The sequence below is a fragment of the Rhinichthys klamathensis genome, unplaced genomic scaffold (assembly GCF_029890125.1).
Source record: "Rhinichthys klamathensis goyatoka isolate OS25496 unplaced genomic scaffold, OSU_Roscu_1.1 h1tg000449l_1, whole genome shotgun sequence".
NCBI lineage: Eukaryota > Metazoa > Chordata > Actinopteri > Cypriniformes > Leuciscidae > Rhinichthys > Rhinichthys klamathensis.
In genome coordinates this window covers 269,243-284,187 of record NW_026606942.1, presented here as the reverse complement: position 1 = coordinate 284,187, position 14,945 = coordinate 269,243, and the positions used below count along the sequence as shown (strand labels likewise).

Here is a 14,945-nt window from a genome sequence, read left to right as displayed (position 1 = left end):
CGCGGAGTTCGGCCAGTCGAGTGATTATTTATGCCCCAGCCCGAGAGCACGCGAGACGGTTTCTTTCGGGCTGGAAGATATTATTTACACTACAGCGTCCGACTCCGAGGATTTTGGGCCTGCTTTAGCTACTGACGGTCTCCCGCCTAGCGGCCAGGAGGCGCGGCCTACTGCGGCCTACACGGAGCTTATCGACGTGTGGCCAGACGAGCCCCGCGAGTCACAATCGTCTAAACTCGATGAGAGATTTTTAAGTGGCCCTAATTCTAGGCCTGAGCAGAGAAAGCTGCCCTTTTTCAGTGATCTGCATCACGAGATCTCCAGATCCTGGAAGCAGCCTTTTTCCGCGCGTCTAACAAACGCGGCAGCCGCTGACTTCACCAACCTCGTTGGTTCTGTGGAGCAGGGCTATTCCGCCATTCTAGCGGTTGAGGACACGTTGGCTACTCACCTTTCTCCGTCGTCTGCTCTGTCGTGGAAATCTCACCCCCTCCTTTCCTCTAAACCGTGCAGGACTACTTCCTCCCTTATCGGAAAGTCCTACATGGCAGCTGGTCAGGCAGGCATGGCCCTACATACTATGGCCATCCTCCAAGCCTACCAGGCGGACGTCTTGAAGGACTACGTGTCAGGACGTCAAGTGCTCTCCACCACCCCACAGGAGTCAGCGCCTCACCCTAACACAGGTATGTCCGCCGCATTGCAACACTCCACTCCACCTCTATCTCATTTCTTTCAAGAATGGAGGCGTCTGCCAGGGGTATCGCCTTGGACTCTCCACACGGTTCGGCTCGGCTACACACTTCTGTCGCCCGCCCCCTTGCTTCAACGGAGTCTTTCCAACTGTAGTCAACAGTGCCTCAGAGGCTTCTGTACTACAGCAGGAGATTTCGTCCCTTCTCCTCAAGGGAGCAATAGAAGAGGTTCCTCCGAAGGAAGTCGAGCAAGGCTTCTTAAGCCGTTACTTCTTGGTTCCGAAAAAGGGCGGAGGTCTGCGACCGATACTAGACCTGCGCCCGCTAAATTTCTCCCTTTACAAAGGGAAATTCAAGATGTTGACGTAATCAAATGTAAACATCTCAAATTTGAGCAGGGGACTGGTTCGTGACAGTAGACCTGAAGGATGCATATTTTCATATTCAGGTCGTACGGTGACACAGGAGGTTCCTCAGGTTTGCCTTTGGAGAGAGGGCGTACCAGTACAGGGTCCTTCCCTTTGGTCTCGCTCTAGCGCCGAAAACGTTCACAAAGTGTATGGATGCTGCTCTGGCCACGTTGCGGCTCCAGGGCATCCGTATACTCAACTACCTGGACGATTGGCTCCTTTTAGCCCACTCCAGGGAATTAGTGACTCACCACAGGGACATTGTCCTTCGTCACATTCAGTCTCTCGGCCTGAGTTTGAACACAGAGAAGAGTGTTCTTACCCCAACTCAAAGCACAGTTTTCTTAGGGGTGCGCCTGGATTCCGTTCTGATGCAGGCCCGTTTGGCTTCTGCCCGGATTTCCAGTCTTTTGACATGTTTGGCTCGCTTCACGCTCGGCCATCGTGTTTCTGTGGGCACTTGCCGCAGGCTTCTGGGTCTCATGGCCGCAGCATCCTCTGTGCTTCCCCTAGGGTTGCTCCACATGAGACCGTTTCTGTGGTGGATGAAACTCCCAGGTGCCCGGTCCACAGGACCGGCTCTTTGCCTGTTGAAGGTGTCGCCCAGTTGCTTCCGCACCCTTTCAATTCGGCGGGACCCTCTCTTCCTTTGGAAAGGGGTCGGCATGGGTGCAGTTTTCCGTCGCCAAATGGTTTCGACGGACGCCTCTCTGACCGGCTGGGGTGCGGTTTTCGAGGGCAGGCCAGCATGTGGGGTCTGGACTGGAGAGACTCTCTCTTGGCACATAAACAGCTTGGAGTTGAGAGCTGTTTCCCTGGCCCTTCTTCACTTTCTCCCCTTTCTCGAAGGACACCATGTCATTGTCAGAACAGACAATATGGCGGTAGTGTCTCATGTAAACCGGCAGGGGGGTTCACGGTCACGCACCCTGGACAGGCATGCGCGCCACCTTCTCCTGTGATCTCAGGGCAAGTTCCTTTCACTGAGGGCAGTCCATGTTCCTGGGATCCTGTACCTCGCAGCAGATTTTCTGTTGAGTCAGAAGCTCAGGTCGGGGGAATGGATGTTGAACCGCCGAACAGTAGCCCTGATTTGGGAAGTGTTCGTAAAAGCAGAGGTGGACCTCTTTGCATCACAGGAGTCGACCCAATGCCCACTTTGGCTCTCCCTGAGCCCCCCAGCACCATTGGGGATACACCCATGGCCGATGCAGAAACTTTATGCATTCCCGCCTGTCAAGTTTATCCAGGCAGTTCTGTCCAGAGTGAAGGAGAGCGGAGCCCGTCTCCTACTTATAGCCCCATTCTGGCCGTCCCAGCCGTGGTTCTCGGAGCTGGTTCCTCTTCTGGAACTCCCCCCTTGGGAGATTCCGGTCAGGGAGGATCTGCTGTCCCAGCTTCAGGGCAGGATATGGCATCCTCGCCCCGAAATTTGTATTCGCCCCATATTCGCCCCGTATGGCTCATCAGAGGCCGTTGGCGTTGAGCTTTGGTCTTCCCGCTGATGTCCAGGAGACCATTGCGAGTGCGAGAGCCCCTTCCACGAGAAAGTTATATTCCTCCAAGTGGAGGGGTTTTGAGTCGTGGTGTTCGACACACGCTACGGACCCAGTCAGCTGCCCAGTCGGTTCAGTGCTGGAATTCCTACAGGAGAAGTTTGCTTCTGGAGCGGCCGCTACTACTCTGAGAGTGTATGTTGCTGCTATTGCCGCTCATAGAGAGTCGGATGAGATCCCCCTAGGTAAATTGAGGTTAGTCTCAGCATTTATGCGTGGGGTTAGGCGCCTGAAACCAGTACGCTCCCCTGGAATTCCCTCTTGGGACCTGTCGGTCGTCCTGGAGGGCTTAACGGAGGCTCCCTTTGAGCCCTAAGAGTCAGCTCCAGAGCGGATTCTGACTCTCAAGGTTACTCTTTTGTTAGCCTTGGCTTCTTTGAAGTGGGTGGGGGATTTGCAAGCTCTTTCTGTTAGCAAGACATGTATAGACTTTGCTCCTGGTCTGGTCAGGGTTACTTTGAGACCGAAACCCGGATATCTGCCCAAAGTATTGTCCACAGCATTCTGGTCTCAGGTTATTAACCTTCACTCTTTCCATCCTCCGCCTTTTGTCTCTGAGGAGGACAAGAAGCTTAATTTGCTCTGCCCTGTCCGAGCATTGAAGTTATACGTGGATCGCTCTGGCGGTTGGAGAAAATCCAACCAGCTCTTAGTATGTTTTGGTGCTGGCCGCCGCGGGCTTGCCGCATCAAAGCAGAGAATTTCCCACTGGGTTACAGAGGCTATTTCACTGGCATATGAGGTGCGCGGTCTGCCTTCACCTCTTAGCATCAGGGCACATTCCACCAGAGGCGTGGCTTCCTCTCAAGCACTTTTTAAAGGTGCCCTCCTGGAAGACATTTGTGTACCGGCAGGCTGGTCCTCTCCACACACTTTTATCAGATTCTACATTTTGGATCTTGACATGACTCGAGGTTCCCAAGTTGTATCTGCTTGAACCAGTCGTGTGAGCTATCTGGTCTTTGTACTAGTTACGGCAGCGCTTAGCTTGGCGAGTTTGGTATTTCGTTCCCACTGCATCTTAAGCTACGCAGCGTTGAGTGAACCTATGAAAGAGAACGTCTCTGGTTACTGATGTAACCTATGTTCTCTGAATAGGGAACGAGACGCTGCGTTCGCTGCCAAGCTCCTTGCGCTGCCGACAAGCTTCCTTTTTCGGCAGAGAAATCTGAGCAGATGGCGCGCGCGCTAATATAATATGATGACGCAAGAGCGTCGGGGTGGCGCCCGCGCCATCAGCCAATGAATTGGTGTGATTCTATAAGGGCTTCAGACAATCGGCACACCCAGAGGGCGTTCCCACTGCGTCTTAAGCTACGCAGCGTCTCGTTCCCTATTCAGAGAACATGGGTTACATCAGTAACCAGAGACGTTTTCGCTTAAAAACGTATATTTTTCTCTTCGGTTTGGCCTTCCGTCCACACTGAGACGGCGTTTTAAGTCAATGAAAACGTAATTTTTGGAATATGCTCTCCAAAGCGGATAAATTTGAAAACGCCGTTTTCGCGTTGTAGTGTGGACTGTGAAGCCGGAGATATTTGAAAACGATGACGTAAGTTTAGTCATGTGATCCATGTTGTACCAATAGATATTCATGTTTACCGGTATTGTGCCTGTTATGTGCTATTCACTTTTACACTGTTGCTAAAATATATTACTTTGCACACTCTTCATATCACAGTACTGCAAAGATGACAGAAAATGTACTCACATTTGCTGTCCTGCGACAATGCAGGAGAGCAGTTGCGTTTTAGACAAAACATATGGTGACTGGGTGCGACCTGGACGCATCAGTGATGGTGAGATATTTTGCTAAATAAAATTATCCTGTTAGAAGAATTGCGCGATAACTTTATTATTTATTTTTCCATCTGTATCATCTCAGCGAGCTTTTGTGAGGTTTCACGCATGCGCAGTAAGGCGAATTTAGAAGTTTCTCATCCACACTGAAACGTCGGAAAACGCCTGAAACGCTAGTGTGGACGGAGAGCGTTTTTAAACGAAAATGCCGTTTTCAAATGTATCCGGATTAATGTGGATGTAGCCTCTATCTCTATCCTGGACTGCGATTAGCAAAAATGCATCACAGACAAATGGTTCAAGTGGCTGGCGAGATAAAATTTGCAAGATAATGTCTTTATAGCAATAATAAAAAGCACGTGTACATTTTTTCATTTCTCCAGTACCGACAGCAGAACCGATAAAGTCCGAGCTTATCGATCCAGCGGTCTTTCGTAATTCAGCACCAGAAAGCACCCATCCCTACCGGTGAGTATGCTGGCTGTAATGTTTACGATTTATAACATGTGACGTTGTTATATTATTTCCACATGTGATGTGTTTTAGTTTGGAAGCAGACATTGTTTATCGAGTCCACAAGGGGGCGTTAGAGTTTGATAGTTGAGTTGAGTCTGCGTATGCAGCGGGGAGGTTTTAGAAAAGAAGAAATAGAGTGTTGACAAGGAAATGAAAGAACTGTAACGGAGTTTGAGAAGTTCATTAAAAAGGTCTGAAAGCTACTTTGCTGTGTCATAGTCATATTCAGAAACTTTACACTGGCGACAAGGATTTAATTTTACCTTCCTCATCTCAAAATGGAAGCTGCACTGCCGTCATTCCCTGCTTTTGATATCACTGACGATCAAAACTCCTCCATCCGCTGGAAGAAATGGTTACAGCGCTTTGAAAACTTCATAGTTGCTTTGGATATAAAAGATGATACAAGGAAACGTGCAATGCTTTTGCATTATGCTGGGGATGGTGTACAGGACATTTTTGACACACTTTCTGACACCGGAGAAGCAAAGGACTACAAATGCGCAAAAGACAAGCAAAGTGAGTACTTTTCCCCTAAAATCAACATCGCCTATGAGACTTACAAATTCAGACAAGCTAGACAACTAGCTGGGGAAACACATGACTCACATCACGTAAGGCTACGGCACTTAGCAGCAACATGTGATTTTTTGGATGTTGAAAGAGAGATCAAAACTATGCTCATTCAAACGTGCACGTGCAATAAATTGCGGCGTCAAGCACTACAGAAACCAGAGATGACATTGACGGGACTCCTGTCACTCGGCAGAACCATAGCACTTGCTGAAATTCAAGCATCAGGAATGGAACAAATACAACAAGGTGAAGCACAAGAAAATCCACGGGAAAACGTTATGGCTGTTGAAATGGGAAGAGGGGCGGGAAAGAAAAGATGCTACAACTGCTCCGGTACATTTCCACACCTTGAGGGAATGGTATGCCCAGCACGGGGGAAAAGATGCAATGCTTGTGGAAAACAAGGACATTTTGCCAAATGTTGTCGCTCTAAATAGCCACAAAACCGCATTAGAGGCAGACATGAAGTGCACTATGTACACACCAGTGGAAGCAGCAGCACTACATCACAATCAGCAGGTACCGCAGACGCAGAGTCCTCGGAGGAATATGTATACACACTTACCCGACAAAAAACTAATCTCCCACATGCAAAGATAAAGGTTAGTGACTGTAAGATACAAGTGATGCTTGATTCTGGGGCAACTGTAAATATCATTGATGAAGCAACTTATCAGAGACTGAGACACAAGCCCTCACTCACTAAATGCACAGTTCCCATCTTTCCTTATGGTTCAAGCACCCCACTGCCTACCCTGGGAAAATTCACCTCACTGGTGGAATCCAAATCACGATTCACAAACGCAACTTTCCAAGTACTTCAAGGCAGTAACGGCAGTTTACTTGGCTATGACACTGCCAGTCAATTGGGACTAATCAAAGTTGCTAACACCCTCCACACAGCTCCAGAGCAGCCAGTGCAGTCACTACAGCCTATGACAACCTCAAACCAGACGGAGATGAATGCAATAGGTGATCTCCTCACTGAGTATGGTGATCTTTTTTGTGGGATGGGAAAATTAAAAGACTTTCAAGTCAAGCTGCACATAAAGAAAGACGTTCGTCCAGTCACACAACCTCACAGAAGGGTACCGTTCCATATCAGGAAGCGAATAGAAGCTGAATTACAACGTTTAGAGGGACTTGACATCATTGAAAAAGTAAACGGGCCCACTCCATGGGTTTCTCCAATTGTTCCTGTTCCAAAGTCAAAAGACCCAGAAGCAGTGCGCATTTGTGTGGACATGAGGACACCAAATCAAGCCATCGAACGAGAAAGACATCTCACACCTACAGTAGATGACGTAATACAAGCGCTCAATGGAGCCAGGTTCTTTTCAAAACTGGATTTAAATTGTGGATATCATCAGTTGGAACTGGAGCCATCATCACGATATATCACAACATTCTCCACTCATGTAGGACTGCGACGTTATAAAAGACTGAGTTTCGGAGTTTCCTCGGCAGCAGAGGTATTTCAAAACGCCATTCAGCAAGCCCTGGATGGTATCCCAGGAGTCATTAATCTAAGTGATGACATTCTGGTGTTTGGCAGAACGAAGGCTAGTCATGATCGAGCTTTAAGGGCAACATTTCAGAGACTCAAGGAGAAGAACCTGACTCTTAACAAGACCAAATGCTCCTACGCACAAACCACTTTAGACTTTTTCGGCTACACATTCTCAGATGGGGGTTTCTCTCCTGATCCCAAGAAAGTTCAGGCGCTACATGATGCTGCTGCCCCAACCAATGCCAGCGAGGTCCGCAGCCTTCTCGGCATGGCAAATTACAGTGCCCGCTTCATCAAAGATTTTGCCACTATTACTCAACCTTTGAGAGAACTTGCAAAAAAACATGTTCGCTGGACTTGGACAGAGGAACATCAGAAGTGCCTTGATGAAATGAAACAATGTTTAACAAGTGATGCTATCATGACCTATTTTGACCCTTACAAACTAACCGAACTGGTGGTTGATGCAAGTCCTGTGGGTCTTGGGGCCGTGTTGGCACAGAGAAATGGCCCACATGAACCAGCCAGAGTGATAAGTTATGCAAGCAGAGCCTTGTCACTCATTGAACAAAAGTATTCACAAACTGAACGTGAGGCTCTCGCCATTGTGTGGGGCTGTGAACATTTTCACATGTATCTTTATGGGGCACCATTTACCCTTGTCAGTGACCACAAACTTTTGGAACGGATTTTCAATAACCCCAAATCCAAGCCGCCTGCTCGTATAGAACGCTGGAGTCTACGCCTTCAGCCTTACAACTACACAGTCCGTTACAAGTCTGGCAAGGACAACCCAGCGGATTACATGTCACGCCACCCCACACGTTTCACATGGCTTTCGGGAAGTTGGCTAACATCGAACAACAAGTGGAAGAATACGTGAACTTCCTTACTGCAAACGCTGTCCCCAAGGCAATGACGTTATCAGAAATTCAGAATGCAACCACAGCTGACCCCACTCTATGCAAAGTCATTCAATTCATCAAAGGAGTCGCTGTCTGAAAAACAGGATTCTGCTGATGGAGTGGATTGTGCTGCGATGAAATCATTCTATAAAATTAAAGATGAACTGACAGTAACCGCAACTGATGACACTGTACTGCGTGGCACAAAGATTGTTGTCCCCCACTCTTTACAAGTCAGGGCAATATCACTTGCACATGAAGGCCACCAGGGGCTAGTTAAAACAAAGAAACTGATCAGGGAGAAAGTTTGGTTCCCTGGTATCGACAGACAGGTAGAGGCCATGATAGCTGGCTGCATCCCATGTCAGGCTGTTGTGCCCAATCATACGCAAGAACCTCTCTGCATGTCTGAGCTGCCTTCATCACCATGGGAAAAAGTTGGTGTAGACTTTTGTGGTCCATTCCCCTCCGGTGATTACCTTTTGGTGGTCATTGATGAATACTCCAGGTATCCAGAGGTGGAGATTCTGCAGTCCACGTCAGCCAGAGCCACAATTCCTAAACTTGACAAAATATTCTCGACAATGGGAATTCCGCTGGAGGTCAAAACAGATAATGGTCCACCCTTCCAAAGCTCAGAATTTGCAGATTTCGCAACATATTTAGACTTCAGACATAGGAAGATAACTCCACTCTGGCCTCAGGCAAATGCAGAGGCTGAACGTTTTATGCGTACCCTTGAAAAGGCTATACGTGCTACACATGTTGAAGGCCGCCCATGGAAACAGACTTTATACACGTTCCTCCGTAATTATCGTGCCACACCTCATTGCTCGACTGGAATGGCTCCTGCCGATGTGCTGTTTGGGAGGCCCCTTCGAATCAAGCTACCTGGATCTCCTATTTCGTTCCAGTCTCCGACAGACGCACCACTACGACAGGCAGATTCCCTGGCAAAGAATAGGATGAAACAAAATGCTGACCGGATGCGCCGTGCTGCTCTGGTGGCTCTGAGAGTGGCGACGTGGTCCTGTGACGTCAAAAGAAGGAAGGGAAGCTATGCCCTGCCTACAACCCCCAGCCATACGAGGTTATTGCTGTTAAAGGTTCCATGGTGACAGCCAAACGCAATGATCATGTCATCACCAGAAATTCATCTCACTTCAAGACTCTACCAGCAAATGCAATTCACCCCTCTCAATGTGGTTTGAAAGTCATGAGTGGTGGACGAGATGCCATGAACTGGACTGAAACTCTTCCTGAACAAACCCCAGAACACTTAGCCCCTGACCCCCCAGGGTCACAGTCACCTGTTCGTAGATACCCAGTTAGGATGAATAGAGGACCCCCATCACACCTCGCTGACTTTGAATAATGTGGACAGTAAAAAAAAAAAAAAAAAATTACAAAAGGAGGGTTGTAATGTTTACGATTTATAACATGAGACGTTGTTATATTATTTCCACATGTGATGTGTTTTAGTTTGGAAGCAGACATTGTTTATCGAGTCCATAAGGGCGCGTTTGATAGTTGAGTTGAGTCTGCGTATGCAGCGGGGAGGTTTTAGAAAAGAAGAAATAGAGTGTTGACAAGGAAATGAAAGAACTGTAACGGAGTTTGAGAAGTTCATTAAAAAGGTCTGAAAGCTACTTTGCTGTGTCATAGTCATATTCAGAAACTATACACTGGCCATGCAAGAACTGGGATGTTTTCAGCTTCCAGGAATTGTGTACAGATCCTTGCAACATGGGGCCGTGCATTATCATGCTGCAACATGAGGTGATGGTCGTGTTTGAATGGCACAAGAATGGGCCTCAGGATCTCGTCACGGTATCTCTGTGCATTCAAAATGCCATCAATAAAATGCACCTGTGTTCGTTGTCCATAACATACACCTGCCCATACCATAACCCCACCGCCACCATGGGCCACTAGATTCACAACGTTGACATCAGCAAACCGCTCACCCACACGACGCCATACACGCTGTTTGCCATCTGCCCTGTACAGTGAAAACCGGGATTCATCCGTGAAGAGAACAGCTCTCCAAATTGCCAGACGCCATCGAATTTGAGCATTTGCCCACTCAAGTCGGTTACGATGACAAACTGCAGTCAGGTTGAGACCCCGATGAGGACGAAGAGCATGCAGATGAGCTTGCCTGTGATGGATTCTGACAGTTTGTGCAGAAATTGTTTGTTATGCAAACCGATTGTTGAAGCAGCTGTCCGGATGGCTGGTCTCAGACGATCTTGGAGGTGATGATGCTGGATGTGGAGGTCCTGGGCTGGTGTGGTTACACGTGGTCTGCGGTTGTGAGGCCAGTTGGATGTACTGCCAAATTCTCTGAAACGCCTTTGGAGACGGCTTATGGTAGAGAAATGAACATTCAATTCACGGGCAACAGCTCTGGTGGACATTCCTGCAGTCAGCATGCCAATTGCACACTCCCTCAAAACTTGCGACATCTGTGGCATTTTGCTGTGTGATAAAACAGCACATTTTAGAGTGGCCTTTTATTGTGGCCAGCCTAAGGCACACCTGTGCAATAATCATGCTGTCTAATCAGCATCTTGATATGCCACACCTGTGAGGTTGATTGATTATCTCGGCAAAGGGGAAGTGCTCACTAACACAGATTTAGACAGATTTGTGAACAATATTTGAGAGAAATAGGCCTTTTGTGTACATAGAAAAAGTCTTAGATCTTTGAGTTCAGCTCATGAAAAATGGGGGCAAAAACAAAAGTGTTGCATTTATAATTTTGTTCAGTGCATATAAAAAATTGAAAATTGAATAAAAACATTTACATATTTCATAATTATTAGTATTTGGTATGTCCACCTCTTTCTTTAAAGGCAGGGTATGTAAGTTTGAGAAACTAACAGAAAACTGCTGGATTTTGAAAGTATCCAACAGAGAAACTCCCACCCCCTCCCTTCTGGGCTCCTTCCAAAGACACGCCCCCAAAACACATGAACGCGTGATGCCGACCGCTCAGCTGGAGGATGCGTTTACTAGCGCCGAGCGGAGAGGAGCGCAGTGCATGGAGTGACATCACCTTTTTTTGCCTTGTTTGCCTGTGCTGACTGTATATGCAGGTACAGGTGGTATTGGGAATTTTGACTGCTCTTCTCTTCTCCGTTCCGAATGGAAAGAGTAGCTGTGTTTATTGCAGCCCTGAGAGGACTACAGACACTCGATTTTTATACTCTCCTTTTCAGAGTATTTACATTTTAGATATGTATTGGTATATAAAGACAGTTTAAACAAATTTGGGAAAAAGTGTTTTAGAAACAAACTGCCTACCCTGCCTTTAATGACAGCAGTGACAGCAGCACTTAAGCTGACATAGACTCCTTAAGCAAAACTGAATGATCCATGCAACAACAACAAAAATCTGTTAAAAAATCATGTTAAAAATCTGCTTATTTGATTAGTGACTTAGAAATAGTCCAAAGTCCAGTATGTTATAATTTTTTAATTCATTGTTTTACAGAAATAAGTAAATATTATTTCTAAAGCACATATAAACAAAGCTTGCATTGACCAAAGTGCTGCACAAAGGACATAAACCCATTTAAAGTTTTATGAACAATTAGTATAAGCTTAAACTGAATTCTAAAATGAACAGGGAGCCAATGAAACAAGTCCAGAACTGATGAAATATGATTATGATTTTTAGTACCAGTCAACTAGCCTGGTTAAAACCAGACCATTCTCAGTTGTAACTGAGTTATGGTCTGGCAAAGCTTCATAGACAAATAATTTCCAAAGGAGCGTCACCAACGGACGTAGCTCAAATGCCTCTGGGCGCAACTGGATAGACCTAAAACAAATCAGAGCAATGAAGGAGATGACGTATGCAGAGCGACGTTCGTCTGTTATAGAACAACTTAGTTTGAATAAACGAGCAGACACTGATTAGCTACTTGCTCTACGTTTATTTAAAATTAACAGCAAGACAACTAGAAGTGAATGTGCTTTCCATTAAATTAATAACACACAGTAAACAAAACCTTAACAAAAAAACTTTGCAATGAACTTTGCAATTTAGACGCGAAAACTGGGTGCCGGTGCGGTGAGACGTACATGCTCGGGCAGATTCGGCTTGAAGTCGTTCATCCTCGGACGCGGCGCCGCGCGCACCGTTACAAAAAAAGCCTGCACACAGCCAAGCGAAATGGGGTCTTGCGCACCGAACGCGTCATTTTTGCCGCGCGCACCTTCGCGCTCGTGCGTATAAACAAGGCTTTACTCCGTGTCAGCGCGCGCTCTGATCGGTGAAGGTGCACAGACCTCTCCCGAATCATCTCCAGCAGTAGCAGCCTCCGAAGCACCACTAACTCCGCCTCCATTTCCCCCGTAAGCTGATATTAGTATTTAAACATTCTCTATGATAAAAAATGTTTGTGAAAAAAATATTTTAATAACAATATGTTTTGGTTTTGGCGGTTATAGAGTTCTAATGACGGTGTTCAACTATAACCGTCACACCCCTAGTTCCGTCGCTGTGCTGTCGTCATCGTGTAAAGCCCGCCCCAACATTTCTGATTGGTGCCGCGATTTCGACGGATTAGAAATGGGCTTGAATGAGCTCTTTGCCAGACTAACTTGCAGAGCAAATCTAAATTTGCCGGAAGTTGTCTGGGTTTTTGTTAATGAGGAGTGGGGATGTGGGAAATACCTAGAGAATTGCAATAGTCTGCTCCTGATGTAATATAAGCATGGATAACTTTTAGCAAATCATAAAAAGTCAGAAATTATTTAAGTTTGTAAATGGTTTTTAAGTAGAAGCTATTTTAACGACAAAACTGATTCGATAAATCAATGCATGGATCTGAATCAAATATAACACCCAGATTTGTTGGATTTGCCATTGCATATGAGCTAATTTGCTAGCAAGACAGTTTCTGGACTTGGAAGGACCAAATATAATTTATTTATCTTTATAATTATTAAAAATGATTTTAAATGCCAGATTTTCACTGTCTTAGACATTTGGACCCCACTGTATGTGCATTACAGAACTTTTTATGAAATATTATTTCTTTTAGCATTAGCTACATATAACAATCTGTAACAAACTCACCATTGGTTGAACCCTTCAAGATGTCAATGAATATGGGAATTTCTAAATTACCAATGTCGCTGATGTCAATGGGGATGGTGAAAACACACTGAATAAAGCCTGACTGTATCGAACCCTGGATATTGTTTACAATAGCCTGGGGGAAAAAAGAAAATTGATTCATATATCAAAATCTGATTATTTGATAAAATGTCCTCAAACGATATGCTAACAAATATTATCCTTACTATATTTGAGATCCCCAGAGCATTGTTGTAGAGTGTTGTAGTTTGGTAGAAAAACCCACCATTATTATTGCCACAGACAATGATGATATGAAGGTCCTGCAAAAAACAACAACAAAGAAAAACAGGGTTGGGTGTCATTATGAGAAGGAGAAAATGGACTTAGCACCAAGCAGACTGCCGTAGAAATGTAAAAGCAGTATTAGGTAGTTGGTTTTCAGACAGTCAAGTGAATACTTCTGCTATTGATACACCAAAAACAAACAAACAAACAAAAAACTTACGGCATAATTTTATCGAAGTTGTGTTTTGTAACTGGGTCAGAAAAACAAACAAACATGTTTAATTCGCATGCAAATTTTCCCAACCACCTCCAGTCCTCTCCGAATAGTTCTAAAGAAGTGACTGGATTATGATTTTACAAGATCACAATATAAGAGATATAAGATCAAAAGGAGGACACTTCACACTGTTACAGTTTACACTTTATTCTAGGTAACTTTTATGACAGAAACACAGCACATTATTTATAGACTATATTATCTTAAAAACAGACTAAAATGTATGTTTATTAGGCTATGTATGTTTTATTGTATGTAGAAATAGTTTTGTGTTATTTTATCATTTAAAGGAAGTAGTGATGACCTGCCAAAAGACTGTGGATAAAAATGTGCCTTTGGCTAAATTCAGAACAATGCAGGAAATGGCAAAATGAATGTTAAAAAATGTATATGGGCCCTTTTCAAATAAATTAATAAATAAAACTAAAAAATATTTAACCCTCAAATAGCAGACTGCTTAAACTATCATGGTGTGGTTGCACCAAAGATGAGGAAGGATGTAAATTCAGCAGTAAAACTTTAATAAACAATAATTCAAAATAACAAACACTCAGGAGATTTAACAACATGCAGGAACAGAACAACCAGGGCTGTATAAACATAAGGGATAGGTAGGGCTGAAGCCCCAGGCATGGAGGGGGCCCGTGATTGGCAGAGGGAAGGATTGCCAGCCAGTAATAGACCTATTATTATTATTATGTTGTTGTTATAAACCATAAAACCATGGCAGTGATGAGCATGGCTTTTGCCTGTGTCATGGTCTATATATTTAAACTCTTGATTCTGTCCAATAACTATGGAAACATTTCATTGGTGCAACAATGGAGAATTTAAGAGCTTTATAGCCTGGATCATGAATTCAGGATGAAGCTATGACTTTTTATTCTGTGTAGAATAGATATGATCAGTTCTAATGAACTTTAATTTAAGTAAAATATTATTTGAAAAATTGACAGCCTGTAATATAATGCAACATGAATATTCAACACATTTGCAGAATATTAGGAAAATGTATTATTTTGTTTCTTCCCTTTATTTAGCTATTCATTGATTCATTAATTTATTCCAATTTAAATGCCGTAACCCCAGCAAAACATTAATGGGTGCAAGGCTGGTGCCAGTATGTCTGATCGACCCCTCGATGAAACAAAAGGCCCCCCTAAGAATTAACACTTAAAATATCTCACTTCACACACACACACTTCTTCCCCTCATCCCCCACTCTTGCAGAGATCACCCAAACTCACACAAGAATCTATATGGTTTTAATGTGAACAATTATCATACAGTTTTATACATGTTTGGTATCATTTGAAATGT

General features: G+C 44.9%; 1 protein-coding gene across 1 annotated transcript in view; it reads right to left on the bottom strand.

Annotated features, from left to right (window-relative positions):
• The window catches only part of LOC130071641 (uncharacterized), a 97,094-nt gene that overhangs the window by 64,359 nt on the left and 17,790 nt on the right, over window positions 1–14,945 (bottom strand). The window contains exons 4-5 of the mRNA XM_056236505.1: window positions 13,288–13,383; window positions 13,061–13,196 (exon numbers count right to left, since the gene is read on the bottom strand). Coding sequence (XP_056092480.1) covers window positions 13,061–13,196; window positions 13,288–13,383 — 232 coding nt within the window. The remainder of the gene's footprint in view (window positions 1–13,060; window positions 13,197–13,287; window positions 13,384–14,945) is intronic.